General features: G+C 49.4%; 1 protein-coding gene across 6 annotated transcripts; it reads right to left on the bottom strand.

The window, feature by feature from the left end:
• Window positions 1-399: 399 nt before the first annotated feature.
• Window positions 400-27,878, bottom strand: scn1lab (sodium channel, voltage-gated, type I like, alpha b). Of its 6 annotated transcripts, XM_084667926.1 has the most exons (27): window positions 27,566-27,878; window positions 26,653-26,771; window positions 26,334-26,423; window positions 25,591-25,719; window positions 24,902-24,993; window positions 22,447-22,707; window positions 19,678-19,741; window positions 19,244-19,385; window positions 18,627-18,833; window positions 17,683-17,955; window positions 16,810-17,151; window positions 16,018-16,144; window positions 15,556-15,794; window positions 15,017-15,190; window positions 14,373-14,729; window positions 13,509-14,039; window positions 9,190-9,322; window positions 8,318-8,472; window positions 7,967-8,140; window positions 7,520-7,647; window positions 7,048-7,081; window positions 6,280-6,555; window positions 5,732-5,785; window positions 5,431-5,568; window positions 4,343-4,447; window positions 3,596-3,866; window positions 400-3,414 (listed from the first exon to the last, which is right to left on the bottom strand). In XM_084667926.1, the coding sequence occupies exons 1-27, from the start codon at window positions 27,830-27,832 to the stop codon at window positions 2,225-2,227; spliced, it is 6,072 nt and encodes a 2,023-aa protein (XP_084524052.1). In that variant the 5' UTR covers window positions 27,833-27,878; the 3' UTR covers window positions 400-2,224. The 6 variants fall into 6 exon arrangements, with proteins under 6 accessions (XP_084524052.1, XP_084524051.1, XP_084524050.1 ...); XM_084667925.1 differs by lacking the exons at window positions 7,048-7,081; window positions 24,902-24,993 and adding an exon at window positions 25,217-25,308 and having other exon boundaries at window positions 7,525-7,647; XM_084667924.1 differs by lacking the exon at window positions 7,048-7,081 and having other exon boundaries at window positions 7,525-7,647; window positions 9,190-9,310; window positions 16,018-16,173; window positions 16,803-17,151.

The following is a 27,878-nucleotide window of genomic DNA, read 5'->3' as shown; positions in this document are numbered from 1 at the left end:
TGAGACTGCTGAAGCTGTGTCTGATGAACTCTGATATGAGCTGTGTGTGTGAGAGAGCTGTGTGTGTGTCAGGCGCTGGTGAAGTCTGTGAAGTCTCTTCAAATCAAAGGGAGGGGGGGTTTGGGTCTGGGGCAGACAAACCTGGAGGCCAAAGGTTATTTCTGGACCAGCCTCGCCCACCGTCCCCCACCCACCCATCATCTCCCCCACCCTCCTATCATCTCCTCCAGCCTTTATCTGGCAAGACATTGCACAGTTACCCTTAGATAAGACGATCATTTTCTCAATGACTACATCTTTTAACGAGATAAATTATGGAATGAATATAATCTATGTACAAAATATGCTTCCCAAAATATGTTTTATTTTGGAAATCTAGATTTTGTGTTTTGTTGTCACATCTTTGGTTATAACAAAAATGTCACATTTTGGAAATTGATACATTTTTTGTGTAACACGTACTTGAATCACATGAATGATCCCTTCAACCAATATTCAGTTATAATATGCAATCATACTTTCTGACAGATTGGAGATTGAAAACCCAGTGCCATATACAGCATTATCATTGAACCACAGAACAAAACAAATGTGGTAAATTAAATAGAGAAATTTTACAAGTATGTACAAAAAATATGTTCTTTATTCTTTTGGCTTTTTAAAATCATATCACCATGTGTGCGGATATTTGTGGCGGACTGCATGCAGTTCACTAGGACACTATAAGCTTCTATGAAAGATGGCTACCGATGTGATATTATGATTCATATCTACAGACTGTGGACCAAACATGTGCTGGATCTGAGGCAGAGCAGAATGAACAACAGCCATTAGAAAAACGAAGAACCAAACCTGAATTGTTAAAAAGCACAAATATCTACAGTAAAAACGCTATTTATAACAATCATAACTGAAGTAAACCTGTAGAGCCCAGTTCAGACAAGCACACACTCCACATGCACAGACATTCAAACAGTATACGTTTGCAGACATACACAGACACGTACAAGCGTACAGTACACACACACACACACTCACACACACTCTGGCGTGTGTATTATCCACACATGGTATTACACAGGGGTGGGAATAAAAAGTGCTCTTACATCAAATGTAAGTGTTATGCATACTGTGGGCCTAGAAACCATACTATTTACACGCAACCACAATGTTGACAGAACTCGCGTTTCGGTTTAAATAATTGAAGAATGTGTGCGCACTACAGACATTCGTGATATTTAACCTCTAAATGGCTTGTGTCATAGTCTCATACTCTAGCAAGTCAGCTTTGATAAAGATGAACATTTTCCTTTTGGAATTTTTTAAAATCATTTTGACATACATGTATTTTACAATAGTTTTTACATAGAGGGATCAGAGAGAAGGATAGAGAGGGGGAGGTGCTGGGAGGAGGGGGGAGGAGTGAGTGATGCTGAACTGCCAGAAAGGAGACACCAGTGTTGTTTTATATCAGCGAATGTTAATGAATATGGGAAGAACGGCATGTCTTCTTGAATATCTCCCCTTTTCTGTCGACACACATTCAGGATCAAGCACTAGGGTCCTTGGAACATCAAGGCAATTCGATTAGAAGTGCAGTTTTGCCACTGCGAGGCATTTTCGCTTTTGATTTGATATTGGACTTGTGTCTATCTGTCCTTGGTCGCAGGGATGTGAGATCTCAACCTGTCTGAGCTGGAAGCATCGTGGGGCAGGAGGAATCCAGGGCTAATCTGCTTTACAAAACATACATTTATTTTGTCGCTGCACTCGGTCGCTGTGTGAATTTGTGGACACAAACATGTGGAACACATTCTCTCTGTTCCACGACGGGTAACAACATTCGTTTTCATTTAAAAAAGGAAATAAAGAAAATAAAAAACGAACGCGAAACCACCGAGAGTCATACAGTGACTCAACTCAAGACACTGGATGTAGAACGGCAGCAGCACTAGCTACACACAACTTAGCTGACGGTTTACACTCTGTGTCAGGAAGGAACCACACCAAATAGGAAAATCACAAGCGTTTCTCAAACGGCCTTTACGGAGTCGTCGTGTTCCATCATGGCAGTGTTTGGCTGTATATCTAACAGGAGATCACCCACGGTCTTGTGACCGAATGACCACTTGAAAACAGTCTTTAATATCAAAGCTCCTTTGTGTCACCTAAACCAGATTCCCTTCGTCGCAAACCTCCACAAAGCCCTACTTTCTTGACGTCTTTATTTCTTCTTCTCCTTCAAGTCTTTCTCCTTGTCTTCCTTCTCCCTCTTGTCCTTCTCGTATTTGTCTTTTTCAGACTTGGTCACGCTGTTGTAGGAGGGCGGTGAGGCCGTGGAGGGGGTCATGTCCATTTTGTCTGAGGTGGAGTTCTCGTTGAACTTGCCGACCACCAGCACCTCCTTCTCCAGGTCCCTCAGGCCGTCACGCTGCTCGCGGTGCAGCATGGAGGCTCTCTTGATGGTGCGACGGAGCAGGTAGCTCCGGAAGTTCCTCTGGATGACGATGGCTGACATGTCCTCTTGCTTGCGTCGCAGCGTGGTGGTGATGGGCTCGTAGGAAACCTTGGAGGGGTTGGACGCCATGAAGCGCTCCTCCATCTGCCCGCGGAGCACGTCCATCTCTCCGCCCTCGCCCAGGACGCGCTTGGTGAAGGCGAACAGGATGTCCAGGCAGTGGATCCTCTCGCCGCTCACCATGGGCAGGTCCATGGAGATCAGCTGGATCTTGTTGGGCTTGGCCATGCGCAGCGGAGGGTCCAGGGCGTCGGCGAAGTCCGACAGCTTGCCGTACTCCATGAACTGTGTGGCGTCGGGGTCGAAGCGCTCCCACACCTCGTAGAACATCTCAAAGTCGTCCTCGCTAAGGGGCTCTGCGCTCTCCTCCGTCGCCACGCTGAAGTTCTCCAGGATGACGGCGATGTACATGTTGACCACGATGAGGAAGCAGATGATGATGTAGCTGACGAAGAAGAAGATGGCTACTGAGGGGTTTCCGCAGTTCCCCTTGTACAGGTTGCCAGGGTGCTCCATCTGACTGTCACAGTCAGGCTCCCGCTTGTTCAGGATGGGAGCCAGCAGGCCGTCCCAGCCTCCGGAGGTGGTGATCTGGAACAGGCAGATCATGCTGTTGCCGAACGTCTCAAAGTTGAACATGTCGTCGATGCCCGCCTCCTGCTTGACGTAGGCGAAGTTGGACATGCCAAAGATGGCGTAGATGAACATGACCAGGAAAAGCAGGAGGCCAATGTTGAACAAGGCGGGAAGTGACATCATCAAGGCAAATAGAAGCGTTCGGATGCCCTTGGCTCCTTTGATGAGACGGAGGATGCGACCTATCCGAGCCAGACGGATGACTCGGAACAATGTTGGCGACACAAAGTACTTCTCTATCAGTTCTGACAAAAACATGCCTGAAAAGACAAACAAAAACATAAATCAGCCACATATAGTGTAACATGACATATTCATTTTGACATAGAGGGGGAATATGAACCTGGGACCACTGCATCGGTAGTCAAGTGTTAATAAAAAAAAAAAATATATATAGGGAAATGACATTGTTTCAAATGTAATTGTTGTTTATGTTCTTACCTACAATGGATAGAATTATAACCACAAAGTCGAATACATTCCAGCCAATAGTGAAGTAGTAATGACGTAGAGAGATCATTTTGAGCACACATTCGCCAGTGAACAGAACTATGAAGACCAGGTTTATCCAGTACAGAATATCGTCCATTTCCTCAGTCTGGTCATCAGTCTCCACCATCATGGTGACCATGTTAAGGCAGATGAGGATCATGATGACAATATCAAAGGCTTGCTTGGTGATGAAGTCAAAAACACAGCCTTGAAACGCGTTCTGGAGGAGGACAAACAGGGACAGAATCAACATGTTGTCATGAGTCATAAGAGACATGAAAGGAAGGAAAACCCATCTTGAATCTTTGTAGGTCTTTATAATCGAGTCTATGGAGATGTGGCAACAGACCTAGGTTGTATACAATCTGGAAATACAGACAAAAGCTTCCTGTAGTTTATGTAGAAGAAGAGAACTAACAGAGCAGGCCCAGACACGCTAATGCATCAAATAAATTCACAATATATGCTTTGCGATGCTATCGACATACAGGCCCCAGAATAGAAAACTATATTAGGGTATTTTCAAGCTATAGATTGCCATAGACCCTCTGGGTTTTCCCACGTGGAGTAGGTCAAGCACTAGACCTAAACCTTATCATTGGAGATGATCTAGGACGATGACTGGCTAGCCCTCGGCTAGACTCCCAGTGTCTGGGAAACTGGATTTGAGTTGTTTAAAAAGGAAGGTCCTCATACCGTGGGTCTGGGGATGGGCTTCTGCGGCTTCTTAGAGCCCAGCTTCTTCATGGCGTTGTAGTACTTCTTCTGTTCCTCCGTCATGAAGATATCCTGACCGCCAAAGTGAAGGGAGGAACAGAAACCTTGGTTACAATCACCGACGGTAACGGTAAGTCAAATGCCCTGATGACATAACCATCCAGGAAGGGTTAATATGGTGTGATTACTCATCTTGGTTTGGACCAGATACTTAGTCCTGGCCGTTAGAATTTTGTCTACACGATCGCTGTGAAACACATACTGCACTTCCACAGTTGGTGTCCTGGAGTCTATGAAATGTGTGTGTGTGTGAGTGTGTGTGTGTGTGCCTGGTGGATATATAATACATCGCTAGATGGATAAGTAGACATGACACACATCTGTGACCAGCTCGAGGCTGAACACACACAGACCTGCTAACACACATTCATGTACAGGAGCTTGTGGCTCCAAGCTTCTCTCTCCTTCTCTCCTTCCTTCCCTCACTCCCCTCCTCCTCCTCCCTAAGCTGCCTCTTCTTCCTGCTCTCTCTGCCTGCCCCTTCCTCTAGAGGCAGAGGGGATCAGTGGAACTGCCTCGCATACAGTTTAGCTCCTGCTTGAATTAAAGGCACACTTCCAGAACACATTAACTGAGTTAGCTGTGTGTGTGTGTGGGGGGGAGGGGGGGAGAGAGAGATAGAGAGAGAGAGAGAGAGAGAGAGAGAGAGAGAGAGAGAGCTGGAGTGTGTGTATGTGTGTGTGTGTGTGTGCAGGGTGTTGCTTGGTGACTCATGTGTCTGCTGTATTCAGTATAATCTGTGTCAGCAGCAGGTTTTCTAAACACACTGCCAGCTGATGACTGTTCCGTGTCTCAGTCCATCCGTCTGGAAAGGCCCGCAGACAGGAACAGCAGCGCCTTCTGCAAGCAGGCACATTCTACCCTACGGGTTTCATTTCAATGAGCTAACCACACTGGTCTTCTAAGAGCCGTGGTCCCTCTGCCACACAGCGAAGAGCTCGTGGGAGCTCCACAGGAAATCCCGATGTGGGATCGAGGCGTGCGAGAAGCGCGGAATCCTGACTTATCTTTTTCTTCTGCTGGTTGAAGTTGTCGATGATGACGCCGATGAAGAGGTTGAGGGTGAAGAAGGAGCCGAAGATGATGAAGATCACAAAGTAGAGATACATGTAGAGGTTCACTTCATACTCAGGCTGATCCTCTACCTGAAACAGCACAACCAACACAAAGCCGTCAAACCTGCAGCAGTCGGGCTCCAACTACACGCACACTGAGAAGAAATAGCATTCCAAAAGCTACATATTACAAAAGCTTTGTCCTGTGTACAATGTGTCCTTTTCCACCTCCAAGCCAAAGAAAGGTCCTTACATTGCGGGAGTCCACAGCTGCGTACATAATGTCCATCCAGCCTTTAAACGTGGCCTGAGGCAGAGAAAGAGAAGCAGTTCAGGGGGGGTTTCTCTCAAGTGATTAGATGTCAACTGCCTCCTCTGCCCCTCCTGCTGAAGGAGGCTTATTTTGGTAGAAGGTTGACAGCCTTTTCTTCAATCACACCACAGCCATCGTTTCCCCGCAGCATCTGGGCTGTTTCTAAGGCAGCGATACGTGTTCCAACGCTAACGTTACAGCCCTGTCAACACAGTTCCTAATTAAGAATGTAATGACATGTTAACAAAACCTACACCCCTGTGTAATTCCTCTAACCAGCACTATCCTTCCAAAGCTGGCATCTGTCTTTACTAACTGAAGATACGACTGTTCATTTTGTCATTTATTTTTTTAATCGGGGGAAGGAGAGATTTGCCTCGTTTGGACTCCCATATGTAATGACACCTGCCCTCCTGCTTTAATCCTTCAAACACTGCTGCCTTCCTTTGCCCAGCGCTGTTCCTCCCCAGGTACAGAACCCCTCTCACCACTTGCAGCAGGGCCAGGTACCCCGCCCCCACGTTGTCAAAGTTGATCTTGACGTTCTTCCAGCGGGCGCTGTCGTTGACCAGAGCCAGACACTCGGTCTTGTTGTTGACCACGCTGACAGGAAGGATCTCGTCGCTGGTGGTGTTCACGCAGTAGTAGTACTTCCCAGCAAACAGGTTGACCCCCATGATGCTGAAGATGAGCCAGAAGATGAGACACACCAGCAGCACGTTCATGATGGAGGGGATGGCCCCCAGCAGGGCGTTCACCACCACCTGCGACCAATCACACGACACCACACGGGTCAGGGCTCTGACAGGCGCATGCTGGTTACCGGGGGAATGCAGGACTGGTGGAAGACGGTTTGGGGTTCAGAGGGGGAACACAGGAAGGGGTTTGCTCTGCGTGAGAGGGGAATCACGTCTAGACTGAACAGAACTCTTGTTGCTTGATCTAATGAATGTTCAAAACCACATATGCTTTGGGAAGCCTTATAGATCACTGAATTACTAACACTGAGACTGAGAGATAGAGTATGTCGAACTGACACAGGGTTATTCTCTTTGGGCAAGGTTTGAAAAACACAATACAAATAGCAAACTATTATTGGCTTAACATGAAAAATATTAAAGGGATCTTCAGTCCATTAGAAACTACAGACTCAAATCTTCCAGGTTAAGGAAGCACTACTTTCTAGAAGAGGGATGGAAGGTGAGGCTGTGCAACAGATCATTTCTGACAGGTAAAAAAGGAAAACAGAAAAAAACCTTAGAGAGGCAGGATGATGACAACATTTGATTACTGCAAATGAAAAAAGACACAAAACAAAGAAAATTACAAAGGCGTCACCACAAGCAAGATCCACAAACACATCAGAGAAACACGTTTAGAGTCCAAGTGTGGAACAGGTCATGCAGAGAAGTTAAGATCTACCACAGAAACATCAAGACATTTCTAGAAATCTAGCTCTACTGTGGCACAAGGAAGCGTTCCATAAAGTGAAAACATCACTACTTATTGTTGATGCCCTTGGTTAGACAACAGCAAAATGTCAAACATTAAACATGACCTACAAATCCTCCACCGACTTACACAATAGGAATAACGTTCAGTTGTGGCATTTCGTTATCTTACCTATGACAAACCGCACCTGACAAGAAACTATAAATATGCATCGTGCTACTTTGAGTTTCCCTCTCCGCAACAATATGGCAGCAAGTTGCTCAGTCCGCCAGCGACCTTACCCTCATCCCCTCGAACCGTGACAGGGCTCTTAGTGGCCGCAGGGCGCGCAGCGTACGAAGGGACTTGATGGCAGTCAGCTCAGAGTAGCCCAGGGCGTTAGCTACCAGACTCACCAGAGACACCTGAGATAGAGAGACAAGCCAGGTCAGAGGAGACCGTCACAGAGAGAGAGAGAGAGAGAGAGAAAGAGAGAGAGAGGGAGAGAGAGAGAGGACGGAAACACAACAGTCTTTTGCAATCCACACACTCGTTTAATACGGTTTACCAGTATGTGGTACTAAAAGAAAACATCCTCAGTAGCTTCATCGTTTGGTCTAGTCTGCTTAGGAGTGTCAGGTGGGCGGGGTAGGCTTGTTTGGAAACGGCTCATTGGTTCCATTGCGACAGACAAGAACAATCATGCCCAGAAAGGTCAATGACAGTTCCCGTTAATATACATACGTCTACGATGAGGAAGTCAAGCCAGCACCAGGCGTTAGTGAAGTATTTGACAAATCCGTAGGCCACCCATTTCAGTAGCATCTCCAAGATGAAGACGTAGGTGAAGACTTTATCAGCGTATTCCAGAACAGTCTTAATGTTCTTCCTCTGTTCGATGTAGATGTCTTCAAACGCCTAGAGACAGGAAAAAGGAAATATTTTCAAGTTGCGAGGGGGTGTGATTATATAAACTCGCTCACACACACATACACTTAATATGCCCTCGTCCATACCTAGATATGTAAAAAGAACAAACTGATACATATATAAACACACACTTAGACCACCCTCTCACACACACAGTCAACTCACCAGGGCTCCACTGCTGAGCAGAATCATGAAGATGATGAATGTTTCAAACCAGTTGTGTTCCACGATGATGAAGCAGGTCTTTCTTAGATTCCACCACATCTTCCACCTGCCCTCCTCTATATTCACCTGACAGCACTGGAACCTGCTCACACACCCTGGGAGAGAGAAGAGACAGAGAGAGAGAGGGGAGACACCAAAAGAGAGAGGGAGAGAGAGCAAAGAATGAAAGAAAGAAAATTAAGTGGACAGTGTTGTTTTTTGTCTGACTTTGAGTGCCCTCTACACCAAGTTCAAAGTGTTGAAGATTGCTAATGTCTTGCGATTCACACACTTCTCTCTCTCTGTCGGTCTGACTGTCTCTCTCTCTCTCTGACTGTCTTTCTCTCTCTCTGACTGTCTTTCTCTCTCTCTGACTGTCTCTCTCTCTCTTTGACTGTCTCTCTCTCTCTCTGACTGTCTCTCTCTCTCTTTGACTGTCTCTCTCTCTCTGTCTGACTGTCTCTCACCCTTCCACCGTTCCTCTGACACCTCACTTCTCCTCTTTCTCTGTCATTTTCCTTTCAAGCCTCTCACCTCGGGCCAAAACCTCTATACTCACCACCCTGACTCAAACTCACACACACAAACCTAACCCTAACCTTCCTTCTTTTTCACCCGCCATCATATTTCCCTGAACGTCTCCTTCTCGACCACCTCCCTCCCTCCCTCCCTCCCTCCCTCCCTCCCTCCCTCCCTCCCTCCCTCCCTCCCTCCCTCCCTCCCTCCCTCCCTCCCTCCCTCCCTCCCTCCCTCCCTCCCTCCCTCCCTCCCTCCCTCCCTCCCTCCCTCCCTCCCTCCCTCCCTCCCTCCCTCCCTCCCTCCCTCCCTCTCACCCTCGGTGAAGCAGGCCTCTGGATCCAGGGACTCTTCTGGCTCCAGCTCGATGGACTCCCCTCCATCTCCTGGAGGCCGGATGTCCACCGTGCTCCCCTCAGAGGAGCTGAGGTGAGTGGGCTCCGCTAGCTTCTGCAAGTGGGGGTGGAGAGGAACGGGGAGACAGGGAGGTGGGTTACCAGGTCACCTCCGTATCTAACCACACAGAGCCCCGCCCTCCTCTTCATCTGAGAGCAGGAGCCTTCTGAGCCCAGGGTGAACACGGCCATCCTCCATCACCCTGAGGTGGCTTAGTGTCACCTCAGTCTGGAGATCTGACCTTCACTGGGCCAGACAGAAGCTTGTAGAGAGGGACTCTCAAGATCACGTTCACCGTCATCGTCATCATTACATGCAGCTTTGATCAAAAGTACCTACAGGCTTTGTTGTGAGTTTGAGCTCCAATCAGACGATGTGGCTTCAAAAGGCAACACATGTCACAAGGGAGAGGTTGGTGCTGCCCAAATGCACTGTGGGTACGTTTGATGAGCCTCAGCTCGAGGGGGCATGCAGTATTCCAGTGCATTTTCAATTCAAGCCTGAGTTCGGACCAAGCAGAGGGTGTGCCGGAGTATTTTCATGTCTACTGAAAAATGACCCAGGATTGCTCCAAAGCATTGACTTAATTATTTCCCCATTTCCAAAAAGTATTCATCAAATACATAACCCCACCCTCACCCCCAGCCCTACCTCACAAAACACTGAACATTTTCCTCAATGACATGAAAACACATACTTCCATGTGTTTAAAAGCTTCTTCTTGTTTAGCTTGTTTTGGTTGATGTTGAAATAGACGGCTAACCACATTAGCTTACCAGCAAAACCCAGTACTGTGCACTGTTTTTAAGACAGCATGTGGTCAGAATACGGAGAGAGCTCATGCTTCCACAAAGAACAAACATGGCCGTCCAAGCCAGATCAAGTTCTCCAACACTGGGAACACTTTGCTGGAGGCTGGACAGGTCAAGATTCTCAGTTTGAATTTTGAGTGAAGATCACTTTGGTTTGAGATTCGAGATCTCATATGCCGGTACAGTGTCCCTATCGACGAAAAATGCAATGCAGACCATAATCTATGTAAAAATCAACATAGAAACAAATGTATTTGATAAATTCTCAATTTCTCTGCAGCGCATATTAAGACTTGATCTGCATAGAAGTGCGTTCTTGTAGTGGGGGACATTGTACTTGGGCATCTCAGCCTGTGTGTGTTTGTCTGGGCTCTGAGAAAGGTCCAGAAACATGTCCCCCTAACAGTGCATCAGAGCTGGTCGCCGTGGGACTGGTCGCCGTGGGACTGGTCGCCGTGGGACTGGTTGCCGTGGGACCCAGCTAACACAGTATGGGAAGAATGAAAGCATGCTGCTCACAAGATACACACTGTTCCAGGATGCAGTCTTCTCCTCCACATCTATCTCCCTCTGACACTGATCTCACACTCATTGTCTCTCTCTCTCTCTCTCTCTCTCTCTCTCTCTCTCTCTCTCTCTCTCTCTCTGTCTCTCTCTCTCTGTCTCTCTCTCTCTGTCTCTCTCTCTCTCTATCCCTCTCTCTCTCTCTCTCTCTCTCTCTCTATCCCTCTCTCTCTCTCTCTCTCTCTCTCTATGTCTCTCTCTCTATGTCTCTCTCTCTCTGTCTCTCTCTCTCTGTCTCTCTCTCTCTGTCTCTCTCTCTCTGTCTCTCTCTCTCTGTCTCTCTCTCTATGTCTCTCTCTCTATGTCTCTCTCTCTATGTCTCTCTCTCTATGTCTCTCTCTCTGTCTCTCTCTCTGTCTCTCTCTCTGTCTCTCTCTGTCTCTCTCTGTCTCTCTCTCTCTCTCTCTGTCTCTCTCTGTCTGTCTCTGTCTCCAGCCCTCCTCCCTACGCTCAGGGTAAACACCGTATAGAAAAAGGGAAAACCAGTCTCTACTGGACTGTACAGTATATTGTATATAACAAGAGTGTTATCACAAACCAATTGAGATAACATGTCAACTATGCTTTATCTTATGTGTTATAGAAAACTTTTGACACCCAGAAAATCCAAAGCTTGTTCTATAAATTAAATCTACTTGAACAGATTTAGTAAAATCCCTGTCATCCTGCTACTATCGATCATATCCACAGGAAAGGCATGTGTCATGTGTATGCATGGATTATGGACCGGTCCAATGAATTTTGAGCAGCTACAGCAAAATTCATCTCTCCATCTCCCCTCGTCTCTCCTCCTCATGTCCTCCTTCAGACTCAAGCTCCTCGGTGTCGTGAAGCCAATCAAGTCTCAAACCAATCAAAACCAAGCAAAGAAATCAAATGCAAAAAAACATGTCAGATGAGTTTTCATTTATCAATGAAGAGGGTGGTGTTGCTCATTCCTAATGGGTTTGAACTGCAAAACAGCCTAATGTTTTGAGAAAAATCATGATGGGTAGGGGCAGGGGAAAGGGACTACTGTTCTGAGTTGTTGTAGTGTGAGGCGGGCTGGGGGGGGGGGGGGTACAGAGAGCAGGTCAGGCAAGAGAACGGAGTGGTAAAAAAAGGCAATCCATAATGAAGAAAATAAGTGTTGTAGTCTGTAAATAGCACAGGCAGTCCTCATGGTTAGTGCTATGGTACAATAAAGTGGTCTTACAAGTTTCCTCTCTCACTGAAAACCTTGAGAACGTCTGAGACAAGGCTGCAACAACAAACGAGGAGTTAGACAAGGTCAGTGGTGCTCAGAATCACACACGCTCTCGTCTGCTTTCATTTTTCAGCCTTAAGGCAAAGAGGGGCAACAGGTTAGTCACAGATGGGGGGAAAAAAACAAAGAAAAAAAAAAAAACATTTTCTTTTCAGATTTACACTTCAAGACAGTTCTGTGGCATCTCTAGGTGGGGTTTGGAATTTGAGATGAGTACATAATGCAGAAATATAAACAAACAGTCAGGCATACACGCACACACACACACACACACACAACAGATCTCCCCAAACTCTTGCCTCAGGGTAGGAACGTGTTCAGCTGTGATGTTACACTTCCGTGTCTGACTCAGATCCATATTTGGTACCAAGACCACAAATAGCTGCAGCTGGGTTCTACAAGTCATCTGGCTCCACGCCTGCTCTGCCAGGTTGGCATCACAAGGGGTGGCCCAGAACGTTCTCTCACAGCCCTTGCAAGCATGCCAAATTCAAGGTTGCCAATGGAGCTAATGTTTCAAAGGTGGGCGATATCGCTGTCATTATCACCAGCCGGAGGGGAAAGGATGCTTCATTACTGAGTGATGGTAACGGTTAAAGTGTATTCATTCTCTCACACTGAAATTATCAGATGTATACACATAGAAGAATATTATTAATACCAAGAAAGGGGTATAGTTTAGAGTATAGTTTGAGTATAGTTTGAGTATAGTTTGAGTATAGTTTGAGCATAGTTTAGAGTATAGTTTGAGTATAGTCTGAGTATAGTTTAGAGTATAGTTTGAGTATAGTTTGAGTATAGTTTAGAGTATAGTTTGAGTATAGTTTGAGTATAGTTTGAGTATAGTTTGAGTATAGTTTGAGTATAGTCTGTTTTGGTTACTGGTCTGGGTGAAGAAATCCTAACTATAAAAGTTACCATTTCCAAACGTCTCTCGCTTTAGTGTGAGCTGTGAGAGTGTATAACACTCATTTTATAAGTCTCAAATAATATACTGGGCTTCTGGTTCACCAAGAAATTAAGAATATTTTAAATGTATAACATAATACTTGATATTTGCTAGTATGGTGTCTTGCTTAGGGACTAAATGTTTCCATGCAAACACACACAGACACACATTGACATACTCACACAGAATGGAAAAACACACAACATAAAGGAATCCAGAAATACACTCACTCAACAGTCTAGCATTTACCTAAGGCTATGACGCTAAACTGAGCAATTTTCTGCTGGCATATGTAATATCCAAGGTAATTTAGCAGATGCTACACACACACACACACTCTTTGGCCACATGAAATTCACACTTATTCTGACATTATTGCCCCTCACCATCTTGATGCCGGGGGCTTTGAACCACTATTTCTAACCTCAACAGAGTACAAAATACAATGACGCCATCTCCACACGAGTCAGCGTGATACCTAGCTGCACACAGTTAGCTGACACAGTTGTGCCGCAGCATTCCACACCCCACACCAGCACACTGCTCAGACAGGAAGCAAGGCTCAGGCAGGAAGCCAGGAAGGAGCTAAGGGTCTCAGGAGTATGCTGGTGCGGACGTGGAACCGCAGCAGAACGACAGAAGGATGCTTAGCGACAGAGGAGCCCTTACCTCTCTGCTGCCCTCCACGTCTGAAGAGTCGCTGCTGAACTCCTCCGTGTTCAGGTTCTCAAAGTCAGACTCGCCCACGGCGATGGGCACCGTCACCGTCAGGCTGGGGTTGTGGATGAACGACATGTAGTTGCACTCTTCCAGGGGGAACTTGACCATCCCTGAGTCGTCTCCCCCGACCACCGCCCCGACCTCCAGGCCCCCTCCAGGGCGCCCGTTGCCCTCCTTGAGGTAAGGGGCGGGCTCCTTGGTGATCTCCACCATGGTGTGGTTGGAGAGGCAGTTGCCCTTGCCATTGCTGTGGTGGAGCTCATCCAGGGGCTTGCTCTCCTCGGCGGAGCCCCCTTTCCCGGCGCCGCCCAAACACAGGCTCTGGAGGAAGTGGCGCAGCGTGGACTTGATGAAGGCGAAGCCACGGCCCATGCGGCCCACGGCGATCTGCAGGTTGTTCATCTCGCTGTCATCGTCGGTGGCAGCCAGGTTGTCAGCGCTAAAACTGCTGAGCAGCAACGCCAGGAACAGGTTGAGGACCTTAGGGAGAGAGGAGGAGGAGGAGAAGAGGGAGGAGGTGGAGGAGGTGGAGGAGGAGGAAGAACACAAGAGGGAGGAGGTGGAGGAGGGGGAAGAGGACAAGAGGGAGAAGGTGGAGGAAGAGAAAAAGAGGGAGGAGGAGGAAGAGGAGAAGAGGGAGGAGTTGGAGGAGGAGGAGAAGAGGGAGGAGGTGGAGGAGGAGGAGAAGAGGGAGGAGGTGGAGGAGGAAGAGGGAGGCGGTGGAGGAGGAGACGGGAGGCAGAGGAGAGGAGTTGAGCATAAACATTAAACTAACTAACACTTCTATCCAACCACAGCTCTACTCCTTCTCACCACCAGGTTGCCGATGACCATGACCATCATGAAGACGATGAGACACATGCCCTGGCCGGCCACCTCCATGCAGTCCCACATGGTCTCTATCCACTCCCCGCACAGCACCCGGAACACGATCAGGAACGAGTGGAAGAAGTCATGCATGTGCCAGCGAGGCAGCTTGCAGTTGTCGGCGATCTTACACACACAGTCCCTGTAGCTCTTCCCAAACAGCTGCATGCCCACCACGGCGAAGATGAAGACGATGATAGCCAGGACCAGGGTCAGGTTGCCCAGGGCGCCCACCGAGTTCCCGATGATCTTGATGAGCATGTTGAGGGTGGGCCACGACTTGGCCAGCTTGAACACTCTCAGCTGAGGAGAAAACAAGACACAGAGAGAGAGAGACAGAGCGAGAGACAGAGAGAGAGACAGAGAGAGAGACAGAGCGAGAGACAGAGAGAGAGACCAGGGTTCAGATTTCCGGTTTTAGATTCCAATTATAATCCAACCGCCATGACACACACATGTACCAAACCTTTCGACCAATAGGCTTCTCCGGCCAATAGGCTTCTTCGGGCGTCATGTGGAAAACCTGATATCCATCATTAGACCCGAGGAGCCATTGGGAAGTGTAATGAGGTGCTGTTCCAGGCACTCACCAGCCGGAAGGACCTCAGCACCGACAGACCCTCCACGTTAGCGAGGCCCAGCTCCATCAGGCTCAAGCTGACGATGATGCCGTCAAATATGTTCCAGCCCTCTTGGAAGTAGTAGTAGGGATCCAGAGCGATGATCTTGAAGCACATTTCAGCCGTGAAAATGCCTGTGAACACCTGTGTGAACAGACACAGACACCTATGTGACCTGTGTGAACAGACACAGAGATTCGTTTCATCATCTCCATGGTGAGCCTCAGAATCGGCCCGTCAATTCCAGAAGAAGAAAAAGGATTCCAAGTACATTACATTTACATTTAGTCATTTAGCAGACACTCTTATCCAGAGCGACTTACAGTAAGTACAGGGACATTCCCCCCGAGGAAAGTAGGGTGAAGTGCCATGCCCAAGGACACAACGTCATTTGGCACGGCCGGGAATCGAACTGGCAACCTTCAGATTACTAGCCCGATTCCCTAACCGGCTCAGCCACCTGACTCCCCCAGTAGAAGAGGTGGAGTCCCAGAGTGTCTCCTGCTCACCAGGTTCCCCACGGACAGCACGTCGTTGAACTCCTTGGTCATGGGGTAGTGTTCCATGGCCATGAACAGGGTGTTGAGCACGATGCAGATGGTGATGGCCAGGTCCACAAACGGATCCATGACCACCATGTTCACGATCTCCTTGACCTTCAGCCACTGAGGGCAGCAGTCCCAAATCAGGTACGTGTTGGCAAACTTGTACCAGCAAGGAGGACACTTCTGTCTGGACTCCTCCAGCTCTGATCAGGAGACATGCATTCACACACACACACACACACACACACACACACACACACACACACACACACACACACACACACACACACAGTAAGAGGAAAGTAATGAAACGTTGTCATGGTGATATAAAAACAGACGATAGAAAGAACAGTGATGTTTTCCTTTTAGGAGAAACAGATAGAAAGTAAGAAAGCGAAGAGGGAGAGAGAGCTTGTTGAGGCGTACCCTCCATGGTGTTGGTGAGGATGCTGGCCACGCTCATGGCTCTCTGACGCACTCCTGGCTCCTCCAGGTAGTCCATGGAAGGCTGACGAGATCGCCGTCTCTTCAGGTCTGTGTCTGTGGTCGTCCCCTGAGAAACAGGACCACAGGCCTGAAGTACTACAAACACAGTCCTGAAGTACTACAAACACAGTCCTGAAGTACTACAAACACAGTCCTGAAGTACTACAAACACAGTCCTGAAGTACTACAAACACAGGCCTGAAGTACTACAAACACAGGCCTGAAGTACTACAAACACAGGCCTGAAGTACTACAAACACAGGCCTGAAGTACTACAAACACAGGCTTGAAGTACTACAAACACAGGCCTGAAGTACTACAAACCCAGGCCTGAAGTACTACAAACCCAGGCCTGAAGTACTACAAACACAGGCCTGAAGTACTACAAACACAGGCCTGAAGTACTACAAACACAGTCCTGAAGTACTACAAACACAGGCCTGAAGTACTACAAACACAGGCCTGAAGTACTACAAACACAGGCTTGAAGTACTACAAACACAGGCCTGAAGTACTACAAACCCAGGCCTGAAGTACTACAAACACAGGCCTGAAGTACTACAAACCCAGTCCTGAAGTACTACAAACCCAGGCCTGAAGTACTACAAACCCAGTCCTGAAGTACTACAAACCCAGGCCTGAAGTACTACAAACCCAGGCCTGAAGTACTACAAACCCAGGCCGTTCCTTGACAGTATAGAAGGCGTGATGGAGCAGGCCAGAGCGGCTCACCTCAGGCAGCAGCAGGCCGACAGGCGAGGTGGGCACGGAGGTGCCCCCCACCAGGGACACCACCCCGTTACAGTCCACAGCACAGTGCATCTTCCCGTTGGCAGGGAGCAGTATCCTGGGAGCGGCCAGGCTGGTCTGGCTCACCGCGCTGCAGCGCCGCTCCGAGCGCCGCGGCACAAACAGAGACCCCCGCCGGCTGTCGCTATCCTCGAAGGTGCTGTGCTCGTCGTCGGCAAAGTCGTTCTCGGAGCCCACGTCGCGGGCGCGGCCCCGGAAGCTGAAGAGGCTGGCACGGCTGCTCCTCCGAGGAGAGAAGAGAGAGCCTCGGATACTGAGGAGAGACTGGGGGAGAGAGAGGAGAGGGACGGGAGAGAGGGGAGAGGAGAGGGGAGAGAGAGAAAGAGAGGAGAGAGGGGAGAGGGAGGGGGGAGAGGGGAAAGGGAGAGGGGAGAGAGAGATAGGAGAGAGGGGAGAGGGAGGGGAGAGAGGGGAAAGGGAGAGAGGAGAGAGAGGAGAGAGAGGAGAGGGAGGGGAGGGAGGGGAAAGGGAGAGGGGAGAGAAAGAGGAGAGAGGGGAGAGAGGGAGAGAGGGGAGAGATGGGAGAGGGAAGAAAGGGGAGAGAGAGGGAGGAGACAGGAGAGAGAGGAAGAGTTAAGAGGAGGGGTGGAGAATTAATGGGGAAAGGGGGGAGGTGTATCATAATGATTATGATGATGTGTAAAGATGATGGGGATAATGGTGTTGATCAATAAGAGCTAACCGTCTACAGGAGGGTATCTCTCTGGGAGCAGGGTTAGATTATATTCCTACAGGAGGGTATCTCTCCAGGAGCAGGGCTGGTCGATCATGACACCTCACCATGAAACTTCTCACCTGGTTGGGAGAGGAGCACCTCTTCTCGTACGACAACCGGTTGGCGTCGATAGAGAAGCGGAAGGATCTCTTGATACTGTCCTCAGACTCTGACTTGTGGAACTTGTCTCGTCCGGCCCTCTCCTCCTCCTCCTCCCTCTGCTTCCTCTTCCTGCGCCGGTTGCGTCTCTCTTTGGCGCTTTTAGAGCTGAGCTTCGAAGTCCCGGAGGACGATTCTGATTGGCCCCCTCTCCCACTGTACTCTCCGCTCTCCGTGGCTGCTGCCGCGGCAACCTGTCGGCCAACCAGAGCATAGACACGGTTGTCAAGGCAAATAGCGGCAGTCTTGGGCAGTGGGAGGGGTGGTTAGTTAGACAGAGCAGAGCCTGGTCTAGCAACACTTACAGAATCATTTTCAAACAAAATGCTGAGGGGGGGTATTGTTTTGACTGACGTTTAATGCACATTGACAGACATGAAAGACATTTCTAAAGGTAGCAAGATGCCTTACTATTGGACATGCAGTACTGCTGCAGGATGAGCATGCAGGATCAGATCTGCTCTCTGGCAGGGAAGCCATTATCTCTCTGCTTACCCTTCCTACTCTCTCTCCCTCTCTCTCCTCTCTCTCCTGCACCTCCTGTTTCCATAGTAATGGACGGCACCCTTTCTCCCTGTACCCTTGTCTGTTTTAAATCAGGAGAGGAGCCAGGCTAGGGTAACACAGGGGGGGGAACAGAGAAGGAGAACCAGGGGAGGAGAACCAGGGGAGGAGATCCAAGGGGGGTGAACCAGGGGAGGAGAATCCCTCACTTCCTCTCTCTCTCTCTCCTCTCTCCGTACAGATGAGGTCAAAGCTGCCACACCTTACCGTACGTATATACCATCATGTACTGAGGGCAGGAAAGGCACAGTACACATACCCGTAAGAAGAAGAATAACACCAAGTGTTGTGATGATCCTACCTGGGCTTCTTCCTGCTGTCGTTTCAGCTGCTCCAGCATGGCCTGGAACTCCTCCTCCTTCTGCAGGGCCTCCTCAATGGTAGCCTGGTTCTGCTCGTCGTACGCCATGGCAACCACGGCCAGGATCAGATTGACCAGGTAGAAGGAGCCCAGGAAGATCACCAGCACAAAGAACATCATGTAGGGCTTCCCCGCCGCCCGGAGAGTCTGCCAGGGGGAGGAGCTAGTGAACCAACATGCCTATCTGTCTGCCAGGGGGGAGGAGCTAGTGAACCAACATTTACATTTACATTTAGTCATTTAGCAGACGCTCTTATCCAGAGCGACTTACAGTGAGTACAGGGACATTCTACCAGAGGCAAGTAGGGTGAAGTGCCTTGCCCAAGGACACAACGTCATTTGGCACGGCCGAGTATCGAACCGACAACCTTCTGATTAATAACCTGACGCCCTAACCGCTCAGCCATCTGACCCCCCTCCTGCCAGGGGGAGGAGCTAGTGAGCCAACATGCCTGTCAGCTATTAACATACAGGAAGCATTTGATCTAAGGACCTCACCTGTATCGGTGACACACAGCACACACAGGAAGTCTATGGCAGGTCCAGAGAGGTCCTACCTGCTGGTAGAGGCCTTCCCAGAAGTCCTGAGTCATCAGCCGGAACAGGGACAGGAATGCCCAGCTGAACGTGTCGAAGCTGGTGTAGCCGTAGTCAGGGTTACGGCCCGCTTTGATGCAGGTGAATCCCTCAGGACAATCCCTGCACACACACACACATGTACCCAAACACACACATACAGACATATCCACATACACATATTAACAAACACACTCATAAACATATATACATGTGCACACACACCCAGACGCACATAAACAACATCAGAATCATGTGAAACCACCATTTTGGGTCTGGCACAAGCAGGAAGACTTCCATTGTTGTTTGGAGGGCTGGCAGGCTGTGCAGACAGAGGCAGACACTGCTGCTAACTGCTCGCTAAGTGCCAGTTCTAATTGGCTTCAGTATATAAATAAAACGCGTCCAGCCTTACCCAGAGCCACTGCCGTTCCCACAGAGGAGGGCATCCCTGCGGGACGGAAGGTAATAGTAATTACCTAGAGAGAGGGAGAGAGAGGGGCGAGAGAGGGGAAGAGAGAGGGGCGAGAGGGGGAGAGAGAGAGGAAGAGAGAGGGGAGAGAGAGGGAGAGAAAGGGGAGAGAGAGGGAGAGAGAGGAAGAGAGAGGGGGGAGAGAGAGGGAGAGAGAGGGGTGAGAGAGGGGAGAGAGAGAAGAGAGAGGAGAGAGAGAGGGGGAGAGAGGGAGAGAGAGAGGAGAGAGAGGAGAGAGGGGAAGAGAGGGAGAGAGAGGGAGAGAGAGGGGAGAGAGAGGGGAGAGAGAGAGGGGAGAGAGAGGGAGAGGGAGAGAGAGGGAGAGAGAGGGGAGAGAGAGGGAGAGAGAGGGGAGAGAGAGGGAGAGAGAGGGAGAGAGAGGAAGAGAGGGGGAGAGAGAGGGGAGAGAGAGGGAGAGAGAGGGAGAGAGAGGGGAGAGAGAGGGAGAGAGAGGGAGGGAGAGAGAGGGAGAGAGAGGGGAGAGAGAGGGAGAGAGGGGGGAGAGAGAGGGAGGACAAGGTTGAAAAGGGGAGGGAGAGAGACATGCTCATGAGTCAAGAAAGTAAGTTAACTTGGTCCTGGCTTTAAAACTGTACTGGTAGCTTAACATCTGGTATCATCAAGCTAGCACAACTCTTCAAATTGTTCTGGTTCCACAGTAAGACACATTGAAAAGAAAGACAAGTAAACCAACGGGTATGTTAGGCATTACCATAGATGGACTAGGCTTCACATGGATGAAATTAACACATTGCACACACAGGTTCACACACTGACACACACACTGACACACACACTGTTACACACACTGACACACACACAGGTTCACACACTGACACACACACTGTTACACACACAGGTTCACACACTGACACACACACTGACACACACACTGTTCTATAGTACTCCCAACAGCCCAGAGGAGAAAAAGCAGCCAAGCTTGAAGCCATGAAAACTTTCACAACATAGCTTGGAGCAAAGATACAGAGGGAGGGAGAGAAAGACAAATAGAGAGAGAGAGATCCAGAGAGAGGGAGATAGAGAGAGAGAGAGAGATCCAGAGAGAGGGAGATAGAGAGAGAGAGAGAGATCCAGAGAGAGGGAGATAGAGAGAGAGAGAGAGAGAGAGAGAGAGAGAGAGAGAGAGAGAGAGAGAGAGAGAGAGAGATCCAGAGAGAGGGAGATAGAGATAGAATAGAGATAAGATATAGATAAGATAGAGATAGATATATAGAGAGGGAGGTAGATTTATAGAGAGGGAGATGAAAAGAGAGTGTGAGATACTGTGACAGAGAAAGAGAGAATGATATACAGGGAGAAAGATCAAGAGAGAGGAAGATCTATTAAGAAAGAAATATATTAGATACAGAGAGAGCTAGAGAGAGAGAGATAATGAGAGTGAGCTAGAGAGAGAGAGAGCTAGAGAGAGAGATTGTCAGCTATGAATCACCCTCCTCTATTCTAATTCAGATGTGTATCATTTGCATGATAAGTATGAGAGATGCATCATGCTAGGCTAATGGCAGTAACTACACAGCAGAATTTAACAATAAGCAATCGTGATCGTTCTCTATTCTACACCTTCTTATCTTTCCTCTTTCTCGGTCCATCTCCATCCTCCTTTCTCTCATCCTGACTCTTCCTGTTTCTTTTTCCCTCCCTCCCTCCCTCCCTCCCTCCCTCCCTCCCTCCCTCCCTCCCTCCCTCCCTCCCTCCCTCCCTCCCTCCCTCCCTCCCTCCCTCCTCCCCCACCCCTCTCTGTATCCCTCCCCCTCCCGCTCTCTCTCTAGGGGGACCCCCTCTCTCTCCGTCTCTGAGGAGACGGTGTCGTTCTGCTGGACAGTCTCAGCACACCACTAGCAGGCAGAGTGACTCAATCTCCGTCTGTGTCCCACTCATGGCTGGATGGATGAGAGAGGGGTGAGAGAGGAGGAGGAGGAGACAGGGAGAGGAGGAGAGAGGGAGAGGAGGAGGAAGAGAGAGGAGGAGGAAGAGAGAGGAGAGAGGGAGAGGAGGAGGAAGAGAGAGGGGAGAGAGGGTGCGGAGGAAGAGACAGGAGGAGAGAGGGAGAGGGGGGGGAAGGGAGGGAGGAAGGAAGGAAGGAAGGAAGGAAGGAAGGAAGGAAGGAAGGAAGGAAGGAAGGAAGGAAGGGAGGAAGGGAGGGAGGAAGGGTGGGAGGGAGGGAGGGAGGGTGCAATTGTTGTGGCTCAGTTATCCCACCAGGCCTTGTCTAAGCGTGCCACCCCCCCTCCCCTCCCCCGGCCATCGCTGTCACTCTCTATTGCTGCTGCGTGGCGACAGGGAGGGCCTGTGTGCCCCCCAACCCCCCTCCACATATCCAGCAGGATCATGTGACTCAGCACGTCCGCATCTTAGAAGTGAACCCCTACTTAACCTCTCGCACGGCAGGCAGACAAGAGAAGCCTTGGGGGAGGAGCTTACTCTGGTCGCTGAGGTCATCGTCCAGTAGAAGGTGGAGAGGGCGAAACAGGGAAAGAGGGAGAGACAGGAAGTGAAAGAGGGAGAGACAGGAAGTGAAAGAGGGAGAGACAGGAAGTGAAAGAGGGACAGACAGGAAGTGAAAGAGGGACAGACAGGAAGTGAAAGAGGGACAGACAGGAAGTGAAAGAGGGACAGACAGGAAGTGAAAGAGGGAGAGGAAGTGAAAGAGGGAGAGAAAGGAAGTGAAAGAAGGAGTGCTAGTGTTCTTACTCTCGTCGCTGATGTACTCGGTCCAGTTGAAAGGGTTGGTGAAGTTAAGGTCTGTCCCGTTGAGGTCCGGCATGCTGCTGTTGAGGTACGGGTCCTCACTGGTGTCGTTACGCGGCATGCGGACGCACTTGTGCCTCAGGTTCCCCATGAAGAGCTGCAGGCCAATCAGAGCGAAGACGCTGAGGCAGAACACTGTGAGGATCATGACGTCAGACAGCTTCTTCACTGACTGGATCAGAGCTCCCACGATGGTCTTCAGGCCTGGAGGGGGGGGGGGGGGGGGAGGGAGGGGCACGCGTCAGACAGACAGCAGTCTACCGCTTCTACATGTGAGACGTGTGACTGTGTAAACGCTGAGCTGCTATGGAGAGCTGGACAAGCAGAAAACACATGAACGTGGTTCTTGGATGTTTGCTGAGTCACATACAGGAACATGAACGTGGTTCCTGGATGTTTGCTGAGTCACATCCAGGAACCGAGGTGGGATGGTTTGTGTCTTCTACTGGACTGCAACACTGACTACATGTGGTTTGAGTCTCTTTTCACCACACCCACGCAGAGAGACAGCGTGATGTGGTCTGTGGACAGAGAGTCAGCATGAGGATGTCGTCTGTGGACAGAGAGACAGCATGATGTCGTCTGTGGACAGAGAGTCAGCATGATGTCGTCTGTGGACAGAGAGACAGCATGATGTCGTCTGTGGACAGAGAGACAGCATGATGTCGTCTGTGGACAGAGAGACAGCATGATGTCGTCTGCGGACAGAGAGACAGCGTGATGTGGTCTGTGGACAGAGAGACAGCGTGATGTCGTCTGTGGACAGAGAGACAGCGTGATGTCGTCTGTGGACAGAGAGACAGCGTGATGTCGTCTGTGGACAGAGAGACAGCGTGATGTCGCCTGCGGACAGAGAGACAGCGTGATGTCGTCTGCGGACAGAGAGACAGCGTGATGTCGCCTGCGGACAGAGAGACAGCGTGATGTCGTCTGCGGACAGAGAGACAGCGTGATGTCGTCTGCGGACAGAGAGACAGCGTGATGTCGTCTGTGGACAGAGAGACAGCGTGATGTCGTCTGTGGACAGTCGTGTTCTTTTCATTCCTGGTTTGAGGCACTCAACGAGTGCCTTTTTTTTCTACATCTCAACGAGGCCAGGACTGAAAACATTCAATCATCGATCGCTTTACTCCAAATCATACGCAAATTGCTCGAATGTAGAATGATGTTGCTTGCGGTACTGCATCTGCACGAAACATCAACTGAACTTCCTCAGTTTGTCAGAGTAAAAGTGTGGTTGGAGGTGATGTTATGAGTGGACGAGGGCAGTGTGACAGATCTCTAATAAGCATAGCTGCCGATGGATGATTGTTGATGAAACCTAGATGGTTAAACAGTGTTTTGTTAAAAGTGTTTCATGGCATTGTCAGAACCATATCTTGCCACGTTACAATCCCCAGTAACAACACGGTTTAACAAGACATGCACACACACACACACACCAGGGAGAGGAGGAACCCTAGCCACCACACTAATGCTCACCCACACACCAAGAAAAACGGGCTTTTGCAATGTCTCATGCAAAAGAAGAAAAACAAATGATTAAAGAAAATTGACCAAAAAATTCCCAAGGCAAGGAATGGTGCATTCCATTAAGGAAAATGCAACTGAAGAATGAGTCTAAAAGCCAAGAATCCTTTCCATCTCTGTGGATTGGCCCAGATTCCCGCTTTTACCGGCCTTGGGAAAGGGCAGGATGAGAGAGAGAGCGAGAGAGAGAGAGAGACAGTGAGCAAGTGAGAGGGAGAGCGAGGGAGAGAGAGGCAGTGAGCAGGTGAGAGGGAGAGCGAGAGAGACAGACAGTGAGCAGGTGAGAGAGAGAGCGAGAGAGAGAGACAGTGAGCAGGTGAGAGGGAGAGCGAGAGACAGTGAGCAGGTGAGAGAGAGAGCGAGAGAGAGAGACAGTGAGCAGGTGAGAGGGAGAGAGAGAGAGAGAGAGACAGACAGTGAGCAGGTGAGAGAGAGAGCGAGAGAGAGACAGTGAGCAGGTGAGAGGGAGAGCGAGAGAGAGAGAGACAGTGAGCAGGTGAGAGCGAGAGAGAGACAGTGAGCAGGTGAGAGGGAGAGCGAGAGAGAGAGGCAGTGAGCAGGTGAGAGGGAGAGAGAGAGGCAGTGAGCAGGTGAGAGGGAGAGAGAGAGAGACAGTGAGCAGGTGAGAGGGAGACAGCAAGAGAAAGAGATATAGAAAATAGGAAAAGGGGATAAAGAGAGAGAGGAAGACAGAAAAAGGAGGTGATCATCCTATTGTTACTACGGTGACATGTGGGCAGTGGAGGAGCTCAGATGGAGCGCAGAAAAAAAAAAAAAGGCCTTTTCTTTTTTTTTTTTTTTTTTGCCTTAAGCGTTTTTTTGTTGTTGCTTTTAGCCTTTGACCTCCAAGCTTGGCCGGCCCTCTCACCTGGGATGACTGATATAGTTTTCAGAGCCCGCAGAACCCTGAAGGTTCTCAATGCTGAGACATTGCCCAGGTCCACAAACTCTGTCACATATCTGTAAGGGAAGGGAAGGGGGGCAGGGGGGGTTGTTTGGAAGAAGGGGGGAGGGATTTACACACACACACGCACACACACACACACCACAGAGACAAGACAAGGGAGTGTAGGGAAAGGGAGGGAAAGGGAGGGAAAGGGAGGGAAAGGGAGGGAAGGGCGACAAACTGTCACACACAGAGACAACAGGGCCGACACTGCGGCCAGGTCACAGCTGCTCTTACCTGGAATAACTGAGATCGTTTTCAAAGCTCTCAACACTCTGAACGTGCGCAGAGCTGAAACATTGCCTAGGTTTACAAACTCTGTTATATACCTGCAGGATCAAACGCACAGTTACCAGTCAATAATGCACCAGGACATGCGCAGATGACACCCTTGCATCTCACACACACACTTACACAAACAGTTATTGTGAATTGCAGTGAGTTACTGTTAGCATCAAAGTAATTTGCGATAAAAACAAATCTCACAATTCTTCGATTTCTGAAACAAAAAAGTTAATAAAACAAAACAAATGTTATCTTCTCAGTAATGCTATCGTCATGAATCACACAAACCACCGAGTGATTTAGGAGCCGTCAGAGGACTAACTTACGCCATGGAGATGACACTGAAGTCCAGCCAGTTCCATGGATCCCGCAGGAAGGTGAACTTCCCCACACAGAAGCCTCGTGCCAGTATCTTGATGAGGGACTCAAACGTGTAAATCCCTGTGAATGTGTACCTGGTAGAGGAGAGGAGGGATGGAGGAGAGGAGAGATGGAGGAGAGGAGAGATGGAGGAAAGATGGAGGAGAGATGGAGGAGAGGAGAGATGGAGGAGAGGAGGGATGGAGGAGAGGAGAGATGGAGGAGAGGAGAGATGGAGGAGAGGAGGGATGGAGGAGAGGAGAGATGGAGGAGAGGAGAGATGGAGGAGAGGAGGGATGGAGGAGAGGAGAGATGGAGGAGAGATGGAGGAGAGATGGAGGAGAGGAGAGATGGAGGAGAGATGGAGGAGAGGAGAGATGGAGGAGAGGAGAGATGGAGGAGAGATGGAGGAGAAGAGAGATGGAGGAGAGGAGAGATGGAGGAGAGGAGAGATGGAGGAGAGATGGAGGATAGGAGAGATGGAAGAGAGATGGAGGATAGGAGAGATGGAAGAGAGATGGAGGATAGGAGAGATGGAAGAGAGATGGAGGATAGGAGAGATGGAAGAGAGATGGAGGATAGGAGAGATGGAAGAGAGTAATATAGGAAATGAGAAAGAAAACAGGAGTGGTATAAAGTTGCCTCTACCTCTACGGCCTCAGTTTTCGAAAAAAAGAAAAAAGTAAGAAAGGATAAATGAATGACTTACTCTACATTCTTCGCCCAGTCTGGCGGGTGACTCAGAGTCATGAAAGCACAGTTGGTCAAGATGGTGAACATAATCAACATGCTGAACATCGTACACACTGCAGGTTAAGGAACTCAAAGGCTCAACTGTAAATAAACCAGACAATGTCAGCTTCAAGCCTGAAGGTTTTGGAGTTATACTTTAAAACTTGCACTGTTAAGAAAACCCACCAGTGAACCTTTGATAAAAGTGTGTACATTATGTGCCCCCCCCCCCCCCACACACACACACACACACACACACACACACACACACATGTTCATTTGTTAAGAAAGGATATGAGTGAACTAGAACTTTAATAGATATTCTCCTCAGGGGGTTGAAGGGACTTAAGATGTACAAGGCAGGGGTGGCGTTGAAACGGAAGATGGCCTTCCCACGATTCAATACTATAAAGGTCTGATAACGAGACAGTCGAAAGATGGGGAGAGAGGGGGGGGGGGAGAGAGAGATAGAAAGAGAGAGAGGGAGAGAGAGAGGGGGGAGGAGTAAGTGAAAGAGAGAGAGTAAGTGAGAAAGAGAGAGAGGGAGAGAGAGAGGGGGGGAGAGTAAGTGAAAGAAAGAGAGAGATAGAGAGAGAGGGAGGGAGAGAGAGGGGGGGAGAGTAAGTGAAAGAAAGAGAGAGATAGAGAGAGAGGGAGGGAGAGAGAGTAAGTGAGAGAGATCAAAAATAAAGAGAAACAGAGAGAGAACAGCACAGTGATTGACATTAGTACTGTAAGAGAGGGTTAGACATGACATAACGTTCTCCTCCTAACTCCTCCAGGCCTCCTGCTCAGATGCTTCCAGCACAGGACCAGAGATAACCTTGTTGCTGCTGTGTTCTCTCTGTCTGCCACACTCCACACCCAGGGGACGAGCACATGAGTGTGTGTGTGTGTGTGTGTGTGTGTACGTAAGTGTGTCTGTACATGTGCCTGTGTGTATTCAGTATGTGTTTGTGTGTACTGTATGTGTGCATGTGCGCTGTTGATACAGTGCGTGTATGGGCGTGCATGCTTGACTGCCTTCTTGTGTGTGTGTGTGTGTGTGTGTGGGTGTGAGCGTGTGTGTGTGTGTGTGTGTGCCCTGTCGGTCTGTCTCTCTTCAGCATCTTCAGTCGGATTTATTGGTAGGCTGTGAGTCTTGGTCTTGGTGTGTGTGTGTTGATGTGTGTGTGTATGTTGTTTGACGTGTGAGTGTCTCTAACTGACTTTCTGGTTGCAGTAGAAGGTGTCCAGGTCCTCCAGGGGTGTGGAGCCCATCCCTGGGGGGACGTCTCCGTAGATGAAGGGGAGCGACTTCCCCGCCTCCAGGTCGCTGTTGGGCTTGGGCCCGTTCTCGTCATCGCTGTCGCTGCGGCGCTCCCCCCGTGGTCTCCGGCCCTCCTCCTCGGCGATGCGCCTCTCGATAGCGGCCAGCGACTCAGGGCTGAAGAAACGGAAGCTGTCTGGTCCGGGCGGTGCAAGCAGCTGGGCCATGTTGTCATCCTGCTCGTTCAGAGGGAGGCATGGGGCTCCACCAGGA

Source organism: Hypomesus nipponensis, chromosome 12, assembly GCF_054491055.1.
Source record: "Hypomesus nipponensis isolate SF chromosome 12, ASM5449105v1, whole genome shotgun sequence".
In the NCBI taxonomy this organism is placed as follows: Eukaryota; Metazoa; Chordata; class Actinopteri; order Osmeriformes; family Osmeridae; genus Hypomesus; species Hypomesus nipponensis.
Note: the sequence above shows the minus strand (reverse complement) of the source record. Positions and strands in the feature narration are given on the sequence as shown.

Coding starts and splice junctions, on each gene's coding strand:
- scn1lab (XM_084667926.1), bottom strand. CDS start 27,832: ATGGCCCAGCTGCTTGCACCGCCCGGACCAGACAGCTTCCGTTTCTTC. Junction 22,708..24,901: donor AACTATATCAGTCATCCCAG/GTGAGAGGGCCG, acceptor CCCCCCCTCCAG/GCCTGAAGACCATCGTGGGA. Junction 6,556..7,047: donor CATCATCCTGCCTCTCTAAG/GTTTTTTTCTGT, acceptor GATTGGTCGCAG/GTGGTGGTGAACGCCCTGCT.